The 23,770-nt window shown below is 38.8% G+C and overlaps 1 protein-coding gene across 1 annotated transcript in view; it reads right to left on the reverse strand.

Moving 5' to 3' along the window:
- Positions 1 to 893: 893 nt before the first annotated feature.
- Positions 894 to 23,770, reverse strand: part of LOC102784646 (gamma-aminobutyric acid receptor subunit gamma-3-like) — a 152,818-nt gene continuing 129,941 nt past the window's right edge. The window contains exons 9-10 of the mRNA XM_087836313.1: positions 8,549 to 8,742; positions 894 to 2,792 (exon numbers count right to left, since the gene is read on the reverse strand). Coding sequence (XP_087692439.1) covers positions 2,511 to 2,792; positions 8,549 to 8,742 — 476 coding nt within the window. The 3' untranslated portion in view covers positions 894 to 2,510. The remainder of the gene's footprint in view (positions 2,793 to 8,548; positions 8,743 to 23,770) is intronic.

Genomic DNA, 23,770 nt, shown 5'->3' on the forward strand with positions numbered 1-23,770 from the left:
GAACTGAAACCAGATTGACTCTGGCCTTGCTACTGGCCTAACATACATTCCATATATACCTGTATGAAAATAGAAACATTAATTAGATACAACTTACATAAAAGCTTTTCTCTGAACATACAAATACCAGGGAAAAAGTGTGTGTGTTGGGAAGGAGAGAGGAAAAGGGCTGATTGTTCTACAAAGCCAAACAACTGCAAAAAACACCTTACAGTAAACAAAAGCTTGTCTGAAATGCCACTGGCCCAGTCCAACGTGTGTGTCTGCACGCCTCCACATATGGCATCAATTTTGTTTGAGGAGGGGATGTGGGACTCCATTTAGAGTCATGAAAAAGAATCTTGTATCATCCATTTTTCAACACTGTCCAATGTAGCATCTGTGTGTGTTTTTGTGTGTGTGCATTTGTGTATGTGATATCACAATATGTAGAACCTATTTTACAGTACCTGGGATTATTTCCACCTGGGCACAGGACGATGTGCCTTAAGGGCCTGGCAGGACATCAGAGATTCCTTTCAATTTTTGACTGAAAATAAAAAGTAAGCAAAACTGAAGCTTTCATCAGGGCTTCAATTTAATACACTCAAGCTATACTTCTGAAACTGAATGGGCCAGGTGCAGCATATATGCATTTCTTCAGGGTTTAAGTGGCTTGTGGGGGGGTGGGGTGGGGGGGATGAGAACTGTGTTCAACATTGAACTTGAACCAATCATAGTGGCCCTTGGCTAGCTTTTATATACAGTGTATATTCTCATTTCGGTATGCCAAATGTTAAACTGTATTTAACAACTGTCAAATCAGAAAAAAACAAAAAGACTAAAGTTTGTTTAATAGCTCTACGTAAAACTCGCTAACTAGTTACTGTTTAACCTTAAGAGTAAAAGTGCTAACTTATGTCTTTAGTTGCCAAAGAATTTACAAGTCCAAAAACTGTAAGTTTTACAGGTCCTGGCAGATATCCCTTTAGGCAGATCTGGATGCTTCTCCCAAGTTTCAATGTTTGTATCAGGCTTGCTAGCTACTGGCTGCTAATTTCACATTCAGGCATTAATTAATCTCCTTAATGAACTCTTGGCAAAGAAAGCCATGCTATTCATTCTCTAAAGTAAGTGTTCCTGAAAGAAGCACAAGTAAATTGTTGGATAATAAAAATAAGGAGGGATAATGTCATTCAGGGAAAAAGGCCAGTTAATATTTTGTTACTCTATTTCAGTTATAAATTATATACATAGAACCTATATAGACAAAAGGTAAATGCATTAAATTCATTTTGCTTTTACTAGAATAACGATACATTTGGAATTAAAACCTCTCTCTAAAATAAACCTACAAGCCCCGAATGAAGTCTTCTACCAGTAAACTAAATAAAGAGCTAAATAAAGACCATTATTTGAGAATATAAAGTACAATTTTGGAAATATCCAATTTTTCCTTTAAGCATAAGTAATGCATAAATTATATTAAAAATCTCAAAGTCTATTTAAGTAAGAAAAAAAATCCTTTGTTTTAAACTGATGTGTTCTTGGAAAAAAGCAGCAGTACTCCAACCCCAATCTGTTTACTGCAACATACAAAATATGCCCAGGTAGTTTTAGATCAGTCTGCAGACATTATGCAGTTTTTATATAGTTGTTGTGTGCGAATATAGCCCAGCATTCATTAAAAACTCCCAAATCTTCTTGGCATGTACTGTAAACGGCATGTTCAAACAAAATAGTCATGTTCAACAAAACAGTCACTGACTCAATAAATAAGATTTTACCATACAACCACTGCCCCTGGCTTGAACCCATATTTAACAAGTAACAGCTGATGTGACCTGCTGTGAAAGAACAACAAGTTCCAATAAGAAGAAGAACAAGAAAACAACTATGCTCAAAAAGGGAACAAATTCTAGGGTACAACTAAAACTAATGTGCTACGAAATGAATGGTGAGCGTTGGTTTTTAAACATCTCCAGTGGTGAGAACTGTGTTCTGGGTTTGTTTCATCAAAGACTAAACAGCTCAGCATGCGGCGGTGTGATGGATGAGGTAATAAAGATAATGAAGGGAACTCTGAAGCTGCTTCTCTCGGTGCCGCACCCTTTCTAAAGAAGGCACTATGGGTGCTTCGCCATCTCCACGACCAAGAGTCAGCTCTGCAACCCCTGTTCCCAAATGTCTCTGAAGTCACAGCTGTCTGTTGTTTGGTTTCTGAGAGAGTCATAAGTGGGACTCATCCATTCAAGTTAATGCTGGCGGCTTGTTATTCTACTGCTGAGCGATTTATTCACGGTGGAGTGGCACTGCTCAAAGTATCATGGCCTTTACACTGTGCACCCGAGCACACATGTATTTTTGAATACGTCATATCACTCCAGAGGCAGCATGTCCCTCACAAGTCCCACACAGCAGATCCACCTCATTTCTTCCCCTACGTTTAGCACTGACCTCAAATCACAAGCCGTGGTGCAAAGTGCCGCGGGCTGTTTCAGCAGTGCCCACACATCACGGCTTGAGACAGACTAGAGGTAGAGGTAGCTGACCCAGTACACAATGTTAAAGAGCAAGAACGAGGTGGGGAAGAAAACCCGGGAGTAGGCATCCAGCTCACGGATGTTGACGTGGATCCGTCCTTTCCTCCAGCCGCCTTCTTTACACTCCTCATAGCAGCAGAAGAAGCTCTTGCAGTCCTTTCCATCCAGGCACTCGTGCAGACAACTGTCGTCATAGTCATGCCAGAACAAGGAGTTGCCCATGGGCATCATAGGCCGAGGGGTGGGACCCATGTTGAAAGACGAGTAGGCCTAGGATAAAAACGGAGAGAGAGAATAGGTGAATTAATTAAGACTTACGTAATCTATTCCCCAAGCAATGACTGTCACATCAAAATTACAAGCCACAGCTAGGCATAGAAAGTCCAGATCATCAATGCAGCTAGCAATCTTAGGCTTTAGTTAGTCAACAAGTGTACCTGATGTTCGGCTTCTAATCTCAGTGCTAGTCCAGGTCCAACATCAACAGCCAATTTGTGATCTAGCTTACATCATTTTTGGGGGGCGGGGTCACACAACTCCATAATTCAGAGACATTTTAGAGGTACTTGAAGACATTTTTTGACACTAATATAAAAGTAGGATGGCAGTGTCTTTGCAATAAGCAAAACTGATGGTTACCTAGTGATTACAATTTTTCACATTCAGTGACCAACTGCAAGTAGTTGCGGCAGCCAAATTTTAATCAAAATGCAATTGCACAGGTTGCCTGGTGGGAGACAACCTGTCTCCACACAATCACAGTCAGACTAAGACTGACAGAATGGCAAAGGTTTGCATATAATTGACTACTAATGTATAAACATATACAGATTGTCAACATGCTGCAATCAGTTGGTCAGTCTATGCTGATGAATGTTAAGTGCATTAATAGACTGTGGTTAGCCCAGTCCACAGGTTGCCAAGCTCCTGTGTTATTTTTCTGTTAAAAGTTTGTCCACTAGCAACTATGTCACTATATGTGGAGAGATTTCTGAATATCTTTTTCAAATCTATGAGCTATCAGCTGGACTCTGAAGAAGTAGTAAATGTGACTTTCTGTTTAATGTTGATTTCTGAGTATACAGACAGCAACAAATTTGTGATAAACAGATACTTTCTTGTAACTGCCAACTTGACCTTATTGCCATTTTATCATTGTCTTGAGGCACCAAACATACTTAGAAGACAACAGCTAACTGCAAGTATTTGCAAACCTTGTCACCCAAGATTATAAGTTCATTGCATAAAGTTACAATAATTTTGGTTGGGCTGTGGGCTCCAACCACCTGTAACTGTAGCATTACACATATCTAGCTATGTTGCAAGCCTTTCTTTTTCTTTTAGGTGGTTAGTGAATGTTAGTAATTTTATGTCTTTATGCTAAAAATTGCAAAAACGAATGCTAAAATTACATTCTTCTTTCCACTTAAATACTTTAGGTTCAAAACTATTTCACATTTTGCCACGAGCCTGGGCTACTTCTTTGTAGGTCACCAACTATAGTAAAACGATGCAGATACTGACATATATTATCATCATTAGCCTAATAAGCAGAGATGGGCAGTAACGCGTTACTTGTAACGCGTTACTGTAATCCGATTACTTTTTTCAAGTAACGAGTAAAGTAAGGGATTACTATTGCAAAAACGGTAATTAGATTACCGTTACTTTCCCGTAGGAACGCTGCGTTACTGCGTTACTAAAACCGTGATTTTCTTGCGAGAATGTCTCATGACAGTGACATAAGCGAGTGCTACGTGTGTGACAACAGCTGTGTGCAGATCAACAATGGATCATATATCGAGTGCGGGAGAGAGTATGAGCGTGCAGCGTTTAAAGCGTGGACGTACTGACCTTATTTTGAGTTTGATTCCGTAAAAAGTGACAAAAACATTAGTGTCCGTTGTGCGTGGGAAGAAAACTTCTTTCTACAGCGAAAAAAAACCCCCTAAACTTCCAAGCAAGCACCGAGTGCGCTACGACGTAATGGGAAACTCACAGAGAAACTGCCGTATCCTTCCACTGACCGCTGCGGCACACCTGCACCAGGATAACCCTCCGCCTACCCTACTCCTGCTTTACAGGTGAAAATAGAGCAAAAGGACCGCTAGTCTTGACTTTATTTATTTTCTGCTGTGTTTTACTTGCATCTGAAAGAGTGAGTGTAAACACACACATGTATATATATGTATATGTATATATATATATATATATATATATATATATATATATATATATGTATGTATGTATGTATGTATATATGTATATATATATATATATATATATATATATATATATATGTGTGTGTGTGTGTGTGTGTGTGTGTGTGTGTGTGTGTATGTATGTATGTGCTGGAATGTGCAGAAAATAGGTTTAAATGTTAAACTAATTTCTTCCAGTCACAGAATGGTGCATATAATTAAAATTTTGCTTCATGCATAAAGTTAAAAGATTAAAACTAACAAAACAAGTTTTAAAAAGAGACTTTTCCATTTGATTACATTTTGTATGATGGATTATGTAGAAAAAGTAGAATTGGGCTGAAAGATCTATCGCTTTATCGCCTATTCAGGTTGTAAATCATGTTTTTAAAAAGTAACTAAGTAACTAAGTAACTAAGTAATTAATTACTTTTGAAAATAAGTAATCAGTAAAGTAACGGGATTACTTTTTTGGGGAAGTAATCAGTAATTAATTACTGATTACTTTTTTCAAGTAACTTGACCAACACTGCTAATAAGCTAGTTGCACGACATAACAAGAAGTCTCGAGCACTACCACTTCATAAAAAGCTCCATTGTTCAGATGATTGCTAATATTTTCAAGCAGTGACCTTTTTGTTGTATTGCACTATATTTCATTAAAGTATTAAAGGAGAAATTGTGCCTTCAGTAAATTACCACACTCTGTATGATTTATCATTTCTCCAAAATAGAAAGATTATAAAGACACAAAGCCATGGCATATATTTATCGATGTGTTTGAGTGCTTAAAAACTCATATTTCTGCTGTTATCAGTTATAACAAAAAAATAAACCAGTACCAACAATAACATTTTGTGTAATCAATTTCTAACAGCACAAGGATTTCTGGGATGTTGAAATTAATGACAGTGTTCAATCATATTGTAAACCAAACAAGCTGATTTACAAAAGTACAAATGGCTAAGAATTATGTTTTGTTATTTTTTCATCTTTCACATAATGCAGCTGTAGAAAGAATTTTTGAGACCCCATTGCCAAATAAGTACCTCCTGAGAAAATTTGTTACATGACTTTCTCCCTGATGTTTATGAAATCATGCGAGACCAACTAATTGGGTTAAAATCATTTTTAAATGGTTTCCCGTCCTCCACTACTCTGTTGAAGGAAGGGTGGTAGGCGAGAGAGAGGAATCGTTAGATGTGTCGTGTGGAGTAAGAGATTTGACGGAGTGGGCAGTACAAGGGAAGGACACGAATGGTAGTGATTTGGGAGGGGGGGGGGCTTCCCCACAGACAGAGTGGGCCAGAATACAGTGAAGAGTCAGAGATTCAGAGGAGGGGACTGTATGTAACACAACTTAATTATTCAGCCTGAGCTGGCAGTGTGTTTTAGCCCTGAGACACATTCAGCAGAACTCCTCTACACTGGGAGAAAATAATGAATAGGGAGGGGATCTGGAGAGAGGGAAATGACAGCAACAGTGGCTGACTCAGTCTTAGTAGATGTGCGCAGACGCCATTAAAGCATTCGCGGCAGGTGCAGCCTTGAGAACGCCCACACAGAGTGGTAGGCTCTCATACAGGAGTGGCGGGTAGAAAAGAAATGCATTCAGCTGCACACATGTGCTAATACAGACATGTCAAACTCCTGGGTAGATATTGTGTGTATATATATATATATATATATATATATGGGCACCCTATGGATCGAATCAATATCAGTTTTTGAAGGTTGGTGTGATTACAGCGAAGACAGTGAAAGAAAGTATTCAGTCGCGTTCTTTCCTCTTCAGACACCTTAATCACTTTACACCCACCGGGTCGTCAGCAACCTGCTAGGGTTTCGTGTTTCGTGCATGAATTTGGCATTACAGTTTTTTTTTTTTCAAAGCTTTTCCATTTGGGTGTTCCAAATAGGCAACAACTTTGTAAAAGGTTACAATGAAAACAGAGATTTAAAAGGGAAACAAACTGATAAAAATATAGTCTGGTCACCTTTTTTCTACTTATGACAAGATGGAAACTGTGGAGATGTGCAGGGGTAGGAGTCCTAACAACAGAGTGAGGAAGAGGTGGAGAAAGGTGACAAGTAGAAGAAGAAGAAGAAGAAGGCTGTAAGAAAATATATGGAGGGACATAATTAGGAAGGGAGAGATTCAATGATTCAGGTAAAGTAAAATTGAGCCACTGCAATAGCTAAACTTGAGCTTTTAATTATCACATGCTGTTGTGCAAACCAACTATCCTAACCCAACAACAATTGTACCAACCTGATTAAAACCTGTTTTAATACCAATAATCAAACAAAATGAAATATATACATAATGTGTGTGTAAGAGCGATCATGGTGGTGTGTCTGGACTGAAACTGCCAGGGCTGATTTTATTGTCGCAGTCCAGCTCTGGTCTGTAGTCTGTCTTTATTTGTTTGTGGGTTTCTGTTCTTCTCGGAATCCCTTCTTCTCTTGCTATTGTTCATAAGGCTGGACCTAGCCTCTTTGGCTTCAGGTACCATTTTATAGTGTTAAGCAGAGTTTCCCAACCCTGTAGAGCCACGGCACATAATTCACATTAGAAAAATGACATGGCACACCACCAAAAAAAAAATGTCACAAAAAACTTATTGATATTTTTCCCCCACGCACCAGGTATAGTGGAATTGGCTCGGTTTGTCCCCAGTATACCTTGTTGCTTTCTTCTGACCACTACTCATGCTAGGGCCTTCATCTGGGTCGGAGTTTTCTCCAGGACCCAGGTCAAATTGACTACTTTTTCTTTTCAAATATTTAGTTATTGCTATTACGCACTGTGTCGTCTCACAGCATGACTATTATGTCATTTCTTCTTCATCTTCGTCTGTTTTAATGGCAATTGGCTACCCAGTTCTTGTGGAAGTGTAGTTCAACTGCCCTCTAGTGGAAGAGAATGTAATTGTTCTGCCTTAGACCAGCGGTCCCCAACCTTTTTTTGCGCCACGGACCGGTTTATGTCCGAAAATATTTTCACGGACTGGCCTTTAAGGTGTTGCGGATAAAAACAACAAAATAAAACCAGTGCCAGTACCAAAAAAAAGAAGATTTATTCATAACACAGGAAAAGACCCTGGGAAACCAAGTTAACGATAAAAAAGATAAAAAAAAAATCACAATAAAAAATGATAAAAACCCTGAAAACCATAAATTTCACACCCACCTCAACTCTCATGGCCCGGTACCAAACGACTCACGGACCGGTACTGGTCCGTGGCCCGTGGCCCGTGGGTTGGGGATCGCTGGTTTAGAGTACTAATCAGGTGGAACCAGTTAATCTTCGACGGCACACATGATCATTTCGCAGCACATACAGTGGTTGGGAAACAGTGGTCTTAAGTTTGGGATTTTGGCTGCTACCACACAAAGAGCACTGCATTCTCATACAGTAGTATATATTTTGTTACCCTGTATTTATACATGTGCAATGACAATACAGTTGAATCCTAATCCTAATCCTAGTGTCAAGTCCATCACAATATAGCTGTCCCCTAACATACCCTGGTTTATTGTCTGTTTTACTCTAAATGGGACCATAATTTACAAAATGAACCTCAGGTTGGATTGAATAAGACTTCAAGCGAGTGATTGAGACCATAAACCTACTGAAAAAGTGCTTACAGAGCTCATAAATCAAGTGAAACATAGGCCTGTTTTCTCATAGCCTTCTATATAATCACACTCCTTTTTGCAAACAATAAGTCGCTCCCTGGTGGTTGTTAGAAAGAATGCAAGTTTGATGCACGTGGTCCTCCTTTTTGCTACTCATTACTCATACACTCACCACAGGCTTACCATTCTCTTCTTTGGGGGAGGTCTGCGTATACTGTAGGAGTAGTAGTTGAGCATGGCGTACTCAATCATGGCAGCGAAGACAAACATGAAGCAGACGGTGACAAACAGGTCCATGGCGGTTACGTAGGACACTCTAGGAATAGAGTTTCTGGCCACTGTGCTCAGCGTGGTCATGGTCAGCACTGTGGTGATTCCTGCAAAAGTAACAGAAGCATGAGGATAGGAAGGAGAGTCACTTCACAAAGCATGCACGATGAATTGCTGGTCAGCAGTAGGATGACCCATGTGGATGTCAGTGATTATGTAACATGTGAGCAGCACTTTATTAATCGCTATTGATAATGCATATGGGGTATTCTGGGTAGATGTCCCCAGTCTTGCATCAATCCTTTCTATTAAACACCCACAGCGGGATACGTTTTGAGGGTGGTGCAGCAGAGCGGTCGTAATTATCAAATGATTCAATGTAATTTTTCTTTTTATTCTCTCTCGTTCCACTTATGATCAAAATGATGTTTCAAAAAGAGATCTGTGGGTTAAGCACTTCTATTACACAGAGGCTTATGAGGCGGATCCTGAGTTGTCTCTGGAGTGGTGCAAGTAGTGCAGCCACAACTCAGCAAGCACATTCCTGTGTTTGTTATTCCTGTATATCTGCAAAGGAATGTGATTCGGGACCAATCGGATAAATAGTTGTTAAGATGGCCAAAGAAGAGTGACACACATGGAGATTCCTTGCAGATACCTTGTTTGCATGGGGAATACAGTATATTTAAGAAAACAACTACGAAAAATAAAAACATAGCAAAAAGTACAGTTTATTTAAATTCTACATTATTTTTTTAACATTTCTTTCTATCCTGTTTACCTTTTGTACCAAAATGACTCATCACTATTCTGATATTTTATTTTTATGCTTTTTTATTGGTCATATCCAATAATTCACTCATTCAGCCAAAGCTGAACTGTTCTGATGTAGTCCAATCTCTTTATAAACAACCAAATATCAGTTTTCGGTGTTTGCTGTTGAAGAAACAGCTCAACAGCAAACAGCAAATATGTTCTCAAATACATTATCATTGATTATATCAGTGATGTGTTCACTGACAATGTTTTCCCATCAAAAACTCTGCACTTTTCACAGTTGTGTTCAGACACTGGAAACACTTTACTTCAGGTCAGGAAAAAAACAGCTTCTCCTACCCAAACCTAAACCAAAAGTTGCATCTGAACTTAATCCGGAGCGTAAACCCAAGTCTAAAAAGCTTTGTAGTTGTATATAATCATCATTTTAATGACTGTGTTGAGGTCAGTGAAGTGAATGACTTAATTAGCCATGGTTGCTACTTCCTTTTGGACTTTTCTCTCTGACATAATCTTAGTTCGGGCTTTGAGTTGGGCCAGTGATGATGGTGATAATGGTTTTGTTCTCTTGCTTTCATTGCAGAGTCTCCTGCAGATGCAAAGTCTTCTTTGCCTCTTCTTTTGAAAGCTCATCCGTGATGTTGCTGCTTTCCTGTTTTTGCTCCTCCATGACTTTATGTAAAGAAAGCCTCATACTTAAAAGTATGAGGCTTTGGTTCTATGCAGTTCTTGGTCCAAATTCAGTGGCTTTTAATTTTTTATTTTTTTCAAAGAAGGGTCTCATTGGTGCAGAGCTTAACTTTTAAGCTCAGTAACTTCACAGCTGAACCTCTGCTGCTCTTTGAGGTGTCACTGCTCCTTCCCTGGATGAGCAGATCAGCCTGTCTGTGTGTGAAGCCTCAGTGGTTTAGGTTGAAGACTGCACACACAGCTCTGCAGCACTTCTTTCTTCCTGCAGGTCTTAGATAATCTTGTCTGGTTTAGCAGTTGTATGATTATTTTCTGTGTTAGCTGTGTTGTTCTCTTCAGTATCCACATTTGACGTTCTCCACTGTTTTAGACTTGGACTTATGAGAGGAGCAGCCTCTTCCAGCTGCTCCTGGCTGCATGTAAAGCCAATCCAGCTGAGTCTTAGAGTCTGAAGTCCTGCTGTTTGCAGATACCAGTCTGGTATAACACAAGTGCTGCCTGTTCAGGATGTCCTGCAGTAGGTATCTGAGAGCACTGATCTCTCTTGTATCATATGGGACTCTGTCCTGATTGGGTCTCAAAGTGGGATTGGCCTGGTGATACCAAGTCCCCGTATTAAGCACAGGGTTACCTCTTATGACCCCTGCATTTTCCTCCATATGCGTTTGCACTTTGGCCATTGTAGCATCTCCGTATATTACACATTTATGTTTTTTGGAAGAATTCCATTTTTCTTTTAAAACAACTACTAAAACAACTAAAAATAAAGTCTTTTATTTTGAAGTATATGCTAAATTAGCAATATGAGGGCCAACTGTGTCAGATAACAGCAGTAAACACTATATAAAAGCAGCTCATTAAATATTTAAAATTTAAGTTTTATTAAAACAATAACAACCTTCTTCTGGAAATGTCATTATTTATTTCTTTTTGGCCATTTTGTTAATGCAGTTAAAATAGAAAAATCTGTCCCCCCACAACCTTACCTACTTTGGGAATTTGAACCCATATCTAAAGAGACTAAGATTAGCCATTTTTCTGTATACATCAGTGCTAACACAATAAGGCACAAGGAGACATAGGCTATGACTAATATGGTGTAGTTGCTTCATATTTTTATGACTGGACAATTTGAAAACTCACTTTTATCCATCCATCTTCTGCTTACTGTATCTGCTAGTGTATCCTTACTAGTGTATCTAGAGGCAGGGCACACCCTGGACAGGTCGCCAGCCTGTCACATGGCTAACAGTTACAGCAATGTAAATGTTGTGTAAATGTTAAAAATAATAGCTGCTCTTCGTTTTCAAATTCCTCAAATTAACAAGAAACTACTAGAGATGGGGAAAGTAGTGGGACCTGAACATTCACAAAGAGAAGTTTTGGAAATATGGAATAAGATTTTTAAAAAGCTTTCTTTGATTTTGTTGTGATAAATATACGATAGGTTTTAGGCCATACAACCTTGGGGGTTCTATAAAGTGTTAACTATTGACTGGTAAAAAGTTTTTTAAAAACCTGTCAAAAGCAGGCATTTTTTTCAACAGTCTGTTATAATGTTTTCCCCCTGAAATTCAAATTAGTTTTTGAGCTATTGACCCACTGAACCACAAAAAACATAAAAATAGCTGCCACTTTCAGTTATATAACAGCAGCAGTGGCAGAGAACATAATGCTGCTGTTGAGTGAAAACATCGGCATATTTGTGCAATGCTGAGCATAATGAGTGCCTGTCTTTGTGTAGCCTGACCAGAGCTTGCTAATCTTTGCTAGCACAGGTCCACAGTGGCACCACGTGTCTCATTAAGGTCTGAAGTGTAAACTGTAATTCTACAAATTCTAATAATAATATACTGTTGTGTGGTCACTACAGCCATAACACATTAATAATGCCTGAGATCAGATCACCAGAGATCAGAGAACTGACAGACACTCTCTGTTATGTAAAGACATCAAAGACACACCTGTGCAGATATACAGCAACATGGATAATGAATCAAAAATGGACATAAATAATTAGGCTCTCTTCTATATTATATAAAAACATGGTTACAACCGGGATATTACTTAACAGCCACAGTGTCTGTCAAATAAATATACAGGTTACTGGACAAAAATAATGACTATTCACAAGATACTTATGCGTTAACAATTAAGTTGTAGCAAAATGTGATGGCATTAATCTCAATCAATATTACTGCTGGATTTAATGCTGTGGTGGAAACCCATATCATAGGAATGTTGACATCAGTCAGTGTCTAAGGAGATAAGACCTATGAGTCAAAATGATTATGAAGAAGTCAAAATTTAAACACAAAGTCTGTATGGTTAAATAAAAAGTTAATTTGGAAAAAACAAAGTAGTGAAAAAACCTCAGTCTTTAGATTGGGGACATTTTAGACTCTGGTTTCTGGATTTAATCAAATGTAGTAATACAAAAACTATGACCTCCTTTTTTTAAACCAAATTAAAACAGACAATAGTTAATAACATGCTACTTTAAAATTCAATTAGGAGATAAAGATTTCCTCTTTAAATTTTAACACACCATCTACTACTTTAGCCTTCTATCATTTCACATGTCTAGTTAACTGTGTCTAACAATTAATTTTTCTTTAGAAGAAATTGGAGTCTGTGATTATGTAATAGCGAAATGCTAAAGCGGCATTCTCCACTGAGATTTATTCCTGACTGTTATAGTGAGAGGCCGCGTCATGCTGACAGTTAACATCCTGACTGATGTACAGAATGTGGTCATTAGTCGGCCTCTGGAGAGGCAGAGCTCTTATCAGTCCACTTTTCTTTTAATGACAGTGATGAGTGATGGAAATGAGGCTGGAACGTTTGCATTAGCTTGACCCCTACAGCAAAAAAACCCCCTCACACTGAATTGAAGATGTGTAATAGCCATGTCGGGCAATAACTGCCAATCACCTGCTAAAAGCTTGTGCATAATCACTGTAACTGGAGAGCACGTTACTTTGGGAGGTAACCAAGCTCTTAAAAAATAGTAATAACAGCCATGTTCAGAATTGTATAATGGTTGTATTTAACTAATTGTGTTGATTTATTTTATGTAATAATATTCCTCACAGTAAAAATGTCAAAAAGTCCATCCAATTAAAAAAATGGGCAATTAGAGCAATCATTAAAAAAAAAAACTACAGCAAAACAAAAGGCCTATTCTATCTGACCTTCCAAGAGATTAACATCCACCATGGAATTCCAAAAACCTTCCTAACACCCTTTATTTGTCTTTCAGTCCTGTTAGCTATTTGCTATTTAAAAGACTGCGAGGCCAATGTAATAATAATGTCTGTTCATTTCTATTACATTTGAGTTCTTCTGTCTACAAAGTAGATCTAGCTTCTAGGTCTAGTGTTTCTGCCAAACACAGTAAAATGCTGTGATTGTTGTGATTTTGGCAGTTACTGAAATACTCAGACAAGTCTCCAACCAACAATCTATTGGGATCTTCCCATACAACCATCTTTAGGGTTTTGCAGAAAATATCCAATGAGCTGCAGGCTTATTCATTCTCTGGCATCAGCATGTTTGTTGCTCAAACAGCTTTGAGCTGCATAAAAAGCAGCAGTAACTAAAATAGTAAATGGACTAGTGCTTTTATAGCTCTTTTCTACTCTGAGCTGTCAGAACGGTTTTTACTACAAGCCTTATTCACCCAATCATGTTGATGCGAGTAACTCATCAAAACTCCACATTAAAAGACTGGGGAGGAAATCATTGACTGGTCTGATGATTCTTTATTTCTGTTGTGACATTTTAAAGTAGGGTCCTAACATGAAGCATGGTTTCATCTGGAGTGTTGTTGTCAATCACGACCATTCCTTCTCATGTGTGCATTTTCTATTGCCTGCTTGCAACTTCACTAAAAATAATTTTCTCTCAGATTGGCTTCTTGAACATGACAATGAGTTCATCATACACAAATTACCACGACAGTTACCAGGTCTTAATCCCAAACAGCCGCTTTGAGATGTGGCGGAACCAAAGATTTGTGCCGGATCTGACAAACTGCAAACCCATCATGTCATATGGGTATAAATCTGCTTTGTAAGTCTATGCCATGAAGACTTAAGGTATTTAAGATGGCAAAAAGGGTTCTAGCAAGGTGTACCTAATAACAAAGTAGCTCTGAGTGTATTTTCATTACAACAATTTAACTTTGCAGGAGTTACGTTTGCATCGATCAGTTACAGTGTTTCCAGTTCTCTGCTGAGATTTCCAGATCTTCATTCTTGTTGCGAAGGCTGATGAGCAGGATGCAAGAAGATTCTGAAATTCTGATAGGATGCCCTTTGTCATCCTTATTTCCATAGCTGTTTGTGTAGGTTTGTCTGGAGGTAACTTTTAACTGTGTGTTATTGTGTCATTAGTGGCACCGTGGAGTAATTACTCCACATGGTGTCTTAAGGGAGACCACTGTGTTCGCTTGGCGACATGAAATCAATTCTTTTTAAGAGAGATGAGTCCAGTGACAGTAATGCCCACCGGGGGCATCGATATCGACTGCTGTGACACATACACATCATTGTCATGGGCTCGCCATTTTTCCCTCTCCCTCCCCTCTTTTCTTTCCACACCGCACCTCACCCTTCCTCTCCCCTCTCTCTTCTCGGTCTCTTTCATCCTCTTCTCTCCTACATGTCTTTTGTGGTGGTGGTGGTGGTGGTGTGTGTGTGTGTGTGTGTGTGTGCCACTGTTTTTGCCTGTGGTTTCCATAGAGACGAGTTGCTCCCATCTATTTCCAGCTACCTCCTCTGGTCTAGTGCTCGTCTAGACTTTCTCTTCTTCGCTGCTCATTAGATTTAAGTGCTCAACTAGGTAAATGAAAAACTCTTCTCCTCATACCTTAGATCCCACTATCTGATCAGACGCTGAAAACAGTACGTTCTCAATAAAACGGCACGCGCTCTGACAGTGCCTTTCCTCCCTTTCTTTTTTATTTGGCTGCTATTTCAAATCAAGGTCGCGGGTTGTCTTTGCATAGATTAATTCATTCTGGGGAAATTGGCGCTACATGATGCCATAGCAACTGGGTGATTCCTGAACCACACGGTGTCTCGCATCTACAAACGGAAAACAAAGTGCCGCCGCAAAGAAGTGAGAAAGCTCCAGTGCATATGCCTGTAGAAAGCAAATATAAAACCGACACATCAACGCGAGTGCAAAATAATCTCAGCGGTGTGATCACAGCAGCAAGAAAGAACAGATTTTCTGGTTTTGTTCATGAGGTTTCAAACACATGACAGCTGGTATAAAACTGTCATACATGTCTGGTTGGTACTGGCTGTTGCCACAATATGTTAACAAATACCAGACACTGACCTTTGTTTTGTGTCGAGGGGTAAGCCAGGTGGAACAGACCACAGCTTGGTGTGTCTATAAATAGTACGGAGAAGTACCAGTGGAGGATCAGTGGCCGGGTCACAGGACTGCATGGGTTTTCACTGTGACTGAGACTATAGCTTTCTCTCTTTGAACTGAAAAACTAAAAGATACTGAATTTTATTTGTTTTCTGGAAATAAACCTCAGCATTGTATTTATGAATCTTTCTTGATCAAAAGTTGTAAATAAAAGATGGATGTAGCATCTCCTATTGGAATGCACACTTTGTCAGCGTTATCAAGGTAAGGTCAAGGTAACTTTATTTATACCCATATTTTATTTATTTAGGACAGTGCATGTCAATGAACATAAATGTAAAAAAAAAAAAATTACATGAATGTAAACATGCCAGATTATAGCCAAAGGCTAATTTCCATCTGTTGTCCTTAAACATAAAAAAATAGCCATAATAATTCATAAAAATTCATCATTCATTCATAATAAAAACTCCATCACCAAACTTACACATAAACACCATTCTGTTCCCAAATAAAACATTAAAACTATACAACTCATACATGATCTCACAATTGATTTGTCCATAACCAGTTTTTAACCTTTGCCTTAAACAAATTGAGTGTAGAGCATTCTCTAATGGGTTGAGGAAGACTGTTCCACAGATGGCCACCCTTAACAGAAAGGACGTTCTGCCCAAATGCTGTCTGTCTATGGGGTATAAACAAGTCTCCTCGGATTGTAGCTCGAGTGGTCCTGTCTGAGCTTTCTTTATGCCTAATGAACTGCTTTAGTGGTGGTGGAGCAAGGGAGTGTAAGACTTTATATATTAAACACACTCTTTTAAGTTTCACTAAGTTATTGAAGTTCAGTAATTTATGTTTTTTTAACACATGACAGTGGTGGTGGGAAGTCGGTTTTTTGTCAAGTAGTTTTAAACTTCTTTTATAAATGTTTTCAATAGTTTTAAGTGTTGTTGGACAAGCAAGTGACCAGGACGCCAAACAATAGTCCATATGAGAGATGATCATTGAGTAAAAATATGTTTTTGCAACATTCATATTTAAATTGTTACATATATGATTAAAATTTTGATTATTAAATTTAAGTACCTGGGACACTTTATTTATGTGACTCTTGAAGGATAATGTTGGGTCTACAATGACCCCAAGATATTTAAATTCTGGAGCTAATTCAAGCTCTGCTCCATCCAGGAATATGTTTGACTGCTTCAAGTTTAAGGGGCGTTTTGAAAAATACATGCAGACAGTTTTTGAGGTGTTCAACATTAAGCATCAGTCCTCCAGCCAGCTATGCATTAATGCTAAAGCAGCTGTAAGATCTTTTGCCACCTGCTGGACACTATTTGCTTGCGTATATATAACTGCATCATCCGCATACATTTATACACACACATATATTTGGACAGACTTCAGGTAAGTTATTGATAAAAAGAGAGAACAATAAGGGCCCAAGAACAGATCCTTGAGGAACCCCTGTATCACAGTCTAAATATGGAGATTTAACCCCGTCTAACACCACACACTGTTTCCTGTGTGAGAGATATGAGGCAAACCACTGAAGAGCCTGACTGGAGATATTAAACTGAGTCAATCTGGACAACAATATCTGATGGTTTACAGAGTCAAAAGCCTTCTTTAGATCTAAAAATACAGCTCCAACACAAGGACTCTTGTCCAGCAAGCTCTTCAAGTTTTCCACTAACATACACAGGGCAGTATCTGTGGAGTGATGGCAAGGTAAATTTGCTTTACAGAAAAAATGACAGCATTTGGCATCCCTTTAAAAAACAAAACAAAACAAAAAAAAAACCACACATACCTAGTAAAGATATAAACCTTACTGTGGCACATATATAGTAATTTTAATATTTCGAATCAAAAACAGTTCTTATTTAATTCAGTGACAGCAACAGGGACAAAGCTATTTTTATAACGCTTTGTCCTGCATCTCGGAAATAGAAACCTCCGTCCTGAGGGAAGAAGCTGAAATTCACCCCTTAGCGGATGGGAACCATTTTTAAGGATTGATAAAGCCATCCTCTGTACCTGCTTGGAGTACAGGGAGGCTAAACAAGACTGTGGCTCACCTATCAGACGACTGGACCATCTCACTATCTGATTTAGAGAGTTTTTCTCTGTGACAGAGGTCTGACCAAACCATGCCACCAAACAAAAGGATAAAACAGACTTAATAAAAGAACGATAAAACAAAGTTAAAATTTTTTGGTCAATGTGGAAATGAGCAAGTTTCCTAAGACAATAAAGGTGCTGGTGACCCTTTTTACAAACTGATTTACAATTTTGATCAAAGTTCAGTTTTTCATTGATTATGGTCCCAAGATATTTATATGATTGTACTTGCTCTATTTTCTGACCTTTAATTAAAGTGACTCCGTGCCCATTTTGTTGTTTCCTAAAATCAACAACCATATCTTTTGTTTTAGATATGTTCAGCTGGAGATAAGACTCCTCACACCACTGAACAAAGTCATCAATGACTGGACCGTGGTTAGTTTCACCCTCTTTCAGTAAGCTGACAATAACAGAGTCATCTGCATATTTAATAATGACCCTGTTTTCATATCTGCTCTGACACATGTTTGTATAGAGAATGAACAATAAGGGCGATAAGACGCACCCTTGAGGAGAACCTGTGGAGGAGAACACTGGGTCAGACAGAATCCCATTTATTCTCACTCTTTGTGACCTGTCAGTTAAAAAATCTAAAATCCAGCCCACCAGGTTTTTCCTGATTTCAAACTGTTCTAAAAGTCTTTTAATTAAATATGGGGCTGTATTGTATTAAAAGCCGAAGAAAAATCAATGAAAAGAAGTCTTGCAAAAGTCCCTTTACTCTCTACATGTTTAAGAATCAGATTTAATAAAATCAAAACTGCGTCCTCCACTCCTCTGTTGGGCCTATATGCAAACTGCATTGGATCCAGATGATGTTCAGTCTCTTTCATAATCACATTTCTGATGATTTTTTCAAAGACTTTCATTACAACTGAAGTGAGGGCAACAGGCCTGAAGTCATTTAGAATTTTTGGACGACTAGATTTAGGGACAGAAACCACGACTGCTTCTTTCCAAAGAGAGGGCACATGTTGTGTTTGCAAGGATTTATTAAAAATAACCTGAAATATAGGACTAAGTTCGTCAGCACAAGATTTAATTAGGCGGCCACTAATATTATCAGGACCCTGGCTCTTGTTCACATTGACTGTATGAAAGGCCTTTTTGACATCACGGAGTTCAATGATAAAGTGCTGAGTATCTCTCAGTTTCTGTTTCAGTTCCAAAATATCCTCGCTAAAATCAGAAGAACTAAAACGAGCATAAAACATATTTAAAGCGTTTGCAAAATCTCTGTCTGAATTAAAACCATCTAAAATGATCTGACTGCTGCTCTGGGGATTTTGAAACCCTGCCATGGTTTTCATACAAGTCCAGGCAGACCCAAAATTTTTTGCAGCAAATTTGCCTTCAAGAAGGTTTTTGTAGCTCTGTTTTGCCTTCAAGATCTCGATTTTCAGTTCCTTGGTGGCTGTCTGAAAATCAGTAACAGCCCCCTCTTTAAAGGCCTGTCTCTTTTTCCTTAAACAGGATTTGAAGCTTTTAGTGACCCATGGCTTATTGTTAGCGTAGACTTTAACATATGATTGCAGCCATGTGGTTTTTGTTGTTATTGGTTCTTGTTTCTTTGCTTACATTTAGTGCAATTGCATGATAGAATGGAGTGCACATTTATCATGTAATGCTAGGTTGGTTAGTGAGCTGAAATCATATAGTGTGCAATGCTGCAAAAACTCAAAATCTTACCAAGTATATTTGTCTTATTTCTAGTCAGAATAGCTAAAGAGTAATATTTCATTAAGATATATGAACTTGTTTTAAGACAGTGAATCTTGAAACTAGAAAATTTTCACTTCTTCTACTGGCAGATTTTTTTCACTTATTTCAAGGAAAAATATCTTGTATTAAGTGAAAAAATCTGCCAACGGAACAAGTGAAAATTTTATAGGTTCAAGATTAAAAGATTGATAAAAGATTTTGAGTTTTTGCAGTGTGCTAGTGTTAAATAAATGACTTGCACTGACCAAACTGAACCTATGCATACAGGTCCAGTTCAAAGACTCAAATTAACCAACGTGATGGCTAGCAGCCAGCTATGGGCTACAGCTGCCTGTCTTATCACACCTAATCTTAAGGCTAAACAAACTCCAAATGGATGAGTTGCAAAAATGTATATATGCTGAGGCTGTAAGCTTGATATTTACCTGACTGAAGCACTTAAGGCCCCCGATCAGCCTGTATGCCTCTGTGACTGAGGCCTAAGCTTGTGAATTTATTGATCGAATCACTTTTGGAGCCAGCCTCAATTGTCCATCAGGGCGACTGCAGAGTCTCGACAGTTCTACCTTGGCTCAGTCTTTCAGCCCTTGAGGCTGTAGCTTGTATAACAGGCAATGTTGTTTCCCAGGATGATGCCATGATGGTTTTGTTGTTACTGAAGCCTTGAACTTGGCTTTTTTGTGATTACCATCTTGTTGCTCTTCAACTGATAATAAAATTTGTGAAACAAACGATAACTCTTTCTGACATTTTTGCCTCAAAACCAGATTTGCATCCCATCATAGAAAAGGCTGTTTGTATTCTATCGGTATATTTTCTTTTAAATAGCCAGAAATGCTACAAAAAGATTAGAGATCAAAGCCACCCCCCAAAAAACATATATGTGTTCTGACAAGTGAGACTGAAATTATGCAGTTGAAATAGTTGAAACGGATTAAAAGTTGGTATTGTTTACAAAAATCAGGGTGTTCATGATTTGAGCTATGCAGCACTCTGGCAGGCTTTCCACCGCATCAACACAAAGTACAATACAGTATATATAAGAGGTGACAGTCTGCTCGGTGAGAGCCTTGTTTGTTTATGGTAATTATGCTGATGTGTTCAAATTAATGTGCTGGTGATTGAGGTTAAAATGCTACACGCGGCAACTTCAATCTAATGTGATTAAAGGTGTTTCCCGCAGACTGAAGAGGCCTGACTTAAAGCCCCGACCCAGACGTGTAATCAGTCAAATGGCCCTACATGCCCTCTGACCAAGGAGACACTTGGGAGTAAATAGCCTGATGGGAGTCTACTCTCTACAATATATTTACTCAGCTGCGTATCTTCTGATGGTCAGATGACATTTAAGCAACTTTGGACACAAAGAACTTTACAATACAAGAATTATAGGAATTAACACAATCGTTATCTTACGGCTAACATTTTTGGCCCTGTTGAAAAGGGAGCGTTTAAAACTGCTTTTCAAAATTGAATATTGGAGATAAAGTAACTCAGATTTTTAGAATATTTCCATTTGGATTTGAGTAAATTACTATTTGAACATTATAAATCATGTGTACTAACCAAACACTTTGTTGTTTGGGTTTGAAGAGCATTTCTTGGGAAGAAAATGACAAGTGTCCAGAGTGGAGCTGTGGGTGCTAGAGGCTGTCAAACTGAGAAAAACAATCAGTATCAGCTGGTTTAGCAAATGCCCCCAAATGACAAATGCTCCTCTTCAAGTGATAAGTTCTCTAGTGGTGTTATAAATTAAAAATCTTTTCTTTTGGAAGCAAAGGAGAAGTGACAGTCCTCAGATGGAGGAGATTGAGGTGGATGGATGATCCAACAAAACATTGGCAGCACAAGAAATGTGCAATTCCAGTTTTTGATTCACAGACAGCACTTGAAAAATTAGGTGTTTAAATGGGCCCTACCATAGTCACTGGGTCATCAGATCAGAAAACAGATTTACTTCAGTTACTGGATGACGAGCCTCTATTATATGCTCGACAGGGATTTCTTAGCTGTACCCTTGTGGTTTGTGCCTTAAAGGGATCAGTACTGAACTTCTGTTACCGGAATGGACCTTAATGGACTGATTAGGATCTAGGGGAGTTAAAAATGACACGTTCTAGCTTTAAATTCAGAGGACTTATTGGGATAATGGTCACAACAGCCTTTATAAAAGCCACAGTTGAATTCCTAGAGAGTCTAACCCCCTCTGACAAAAGGGAAGCAATCACAATATTGCTTTTCTTTCTCATTAACAAGCTACGAAAGTCTTGAATCAATGAATAAATGCCACTGTACCACCAGCTAGTGGTTGCATCTTCATCAATTTCCCAGCACCATCTAGTTTTTCTTCTTTTTGAAGAGTCTTATTCCGACCACACTTGAACAATTCAATACAAAGTCTCTCATTGGCGTTTAGGCATGAACATGTGGGGATTGCAAAATGGTCCAAAAACCCTTGCAAGTAATGTGAGGCTTCATGTTTGGTCTGAGTGACATGGATATGGCTTTATTTAAAAAGCAGTAAAGCAATTTATAGCATGGCATTCCTCCAAAACCATCATACTGTTAGCTTAAGAAATGAGTAAAATGCATTCAGGAGAAACAAAGAAACATAGTTTCTTCACCAAGTTAAAGTGTTCTTGCTAACAGGTCAGAGATTCAGCTCTGTTATGCTTGTAGTAGCTAATATAGCATCGAGCAGAGATGAGGAGGCTACAGGAGGGCTGGTAGCTCACTTCTTTCTTATTCCCTCCAGACTGTTTTCATTCTCTGTTTTGTTGTCTCCAGTCACAACTGATGCTTAAGGCAATTTATTAGGTTTTGCACAGTTTCCTCTGGAGACACGGGTCTTGTGTGTTCTACAAAAATGTTGCAAATCCTTTCTGAGACTTGGTGGTGAAGCGTCTCTTCAAAAGTACCTTACTATTCGGGCTATTATTTCTTTTGCTTTTAAATACTTCTTTTCACTAAGCTGCCCCCTATAGGATGGGTTAATGGCAGAAACCTTAAAACCTAGGTACATATAATTAAAATCAAAAATGGTAGAGTTTGGGGAAGACTCTGTTCTCTGTGGATCTCCTTGAAGTAAACTTGTGACACTAAGTGATACTCTGTATTTCTCTGGATAATGCTATGAAGCATGATGATGGATGTTACCAGTAGAGTCAATTAATTCCAGCACCATGGTTCTTTTTCACACCCCAAAGCTCTACAGTCTCAGCTTCTGCCTTAGGGTGGTTTTATTTCCCATCACCAACCCCCTGTATCTATGTCAAGATCCATTTGCGCTACAAAGATTGAGGTCTAATGGGAATCAGCCTGAGCTCAGCTCACTTACTTTTAGCTTGCTGGTGTCCACATATCCTGCTGAAGCAGTAATGTATGACTGAGAGCTCTTTGGAAAATCCACCTGGAACATGTTAACGGTTTGTCGAGGCACTTTCCCTTTAGCGGTTGGGTGGAGGGTCAGCAGGGGCAGTGGCATCCTCTGTATTTTTCTTGGACTTGAGTTTCTCTTCAATCCGACTTGATCCCACTCCGTCCATCTGACATTTCTCCCTGCCTTTAAGTACCAAAGGCCATCACTTTGCTTTACACTCTTTTTCTGTTCCTCCCTTGTGTCCAGCTTTTCCTGCGCTTATCTCTCCTCTCCCCTTTCAGCTTTGGGATCAGGTCTCAGGCTGACTCTAAAACGGGGGCGTTGTACTAGAGGAGGAAGGCTAAATGACTTTCTGTTGTTGACCCGAAAGTGGATGTTTATCAGGAACGGGGCTGCCTGCTTTTTTGCGCTACCTGTTGTGAGAGGGAGATCACAAGTCTGTCACTGCCTTTGGTCATGTAATACACCGCCACCTACATACTGTAAGCATGGTTATGTCCTATGCAGGCTAAAAAGGCAGGCTGACACAGGAGTGGAGAGTCAGACTGGCACACATACAGTGTGAGGTGTGTGATTCACATTACAAAGCAGCTGTCATTGCAAAGTAGAAAAACCATAAAAGCTTTAGTCTTTATATGCTGGTTAAAAAAAGGGGAGGAATTAGTATAAAATAAAACCTGTCCAATATATCTCAGTTCAATAGATCTGAGGCTTATGGAAGATAAGAGAATTTGCTTTTGGAAGGAGCAACTCCTTTAGTGCTCCTATAAACAAACTCAAAATAAACCTTCGAGTTGTTGTGTCTCTCTTGATCTCTTCACACTGTTTTGATGTTAAACTGTCATCGTGTCAACTTGCATCAGCCTACGAGCAAGAAGCAAGCTGGGCCGAACACATACTCTTGTCATCATCTGCTTTCATTAACAGCATAAGAAAAGAGCTTTCATTTGGCCCAGTGAAGCCAAAGCAATGATATTATATTATTGGTGGCGGCCTCATTGTTCAGAGAAGTGTTTTCTTTGAGCTTGGTAATGAATAGGGTGGGA

The sequence above is a fragment of the Neolamprologus brichardi genome, chromosome 23 (assembly GCF_056152115.1).
Source record: "Neolamprologus brichardi isolate AB-2024 chromosome 23, ASM5615211v1, whole genome shotgun sequence".
NCBI classification, from domain to species: Eukaryota; Metazoa; Chordata; class Actinopteri; order Cichliformes; family Cichlidae; genus Neolamprologus; species Neolamprologus brichardi.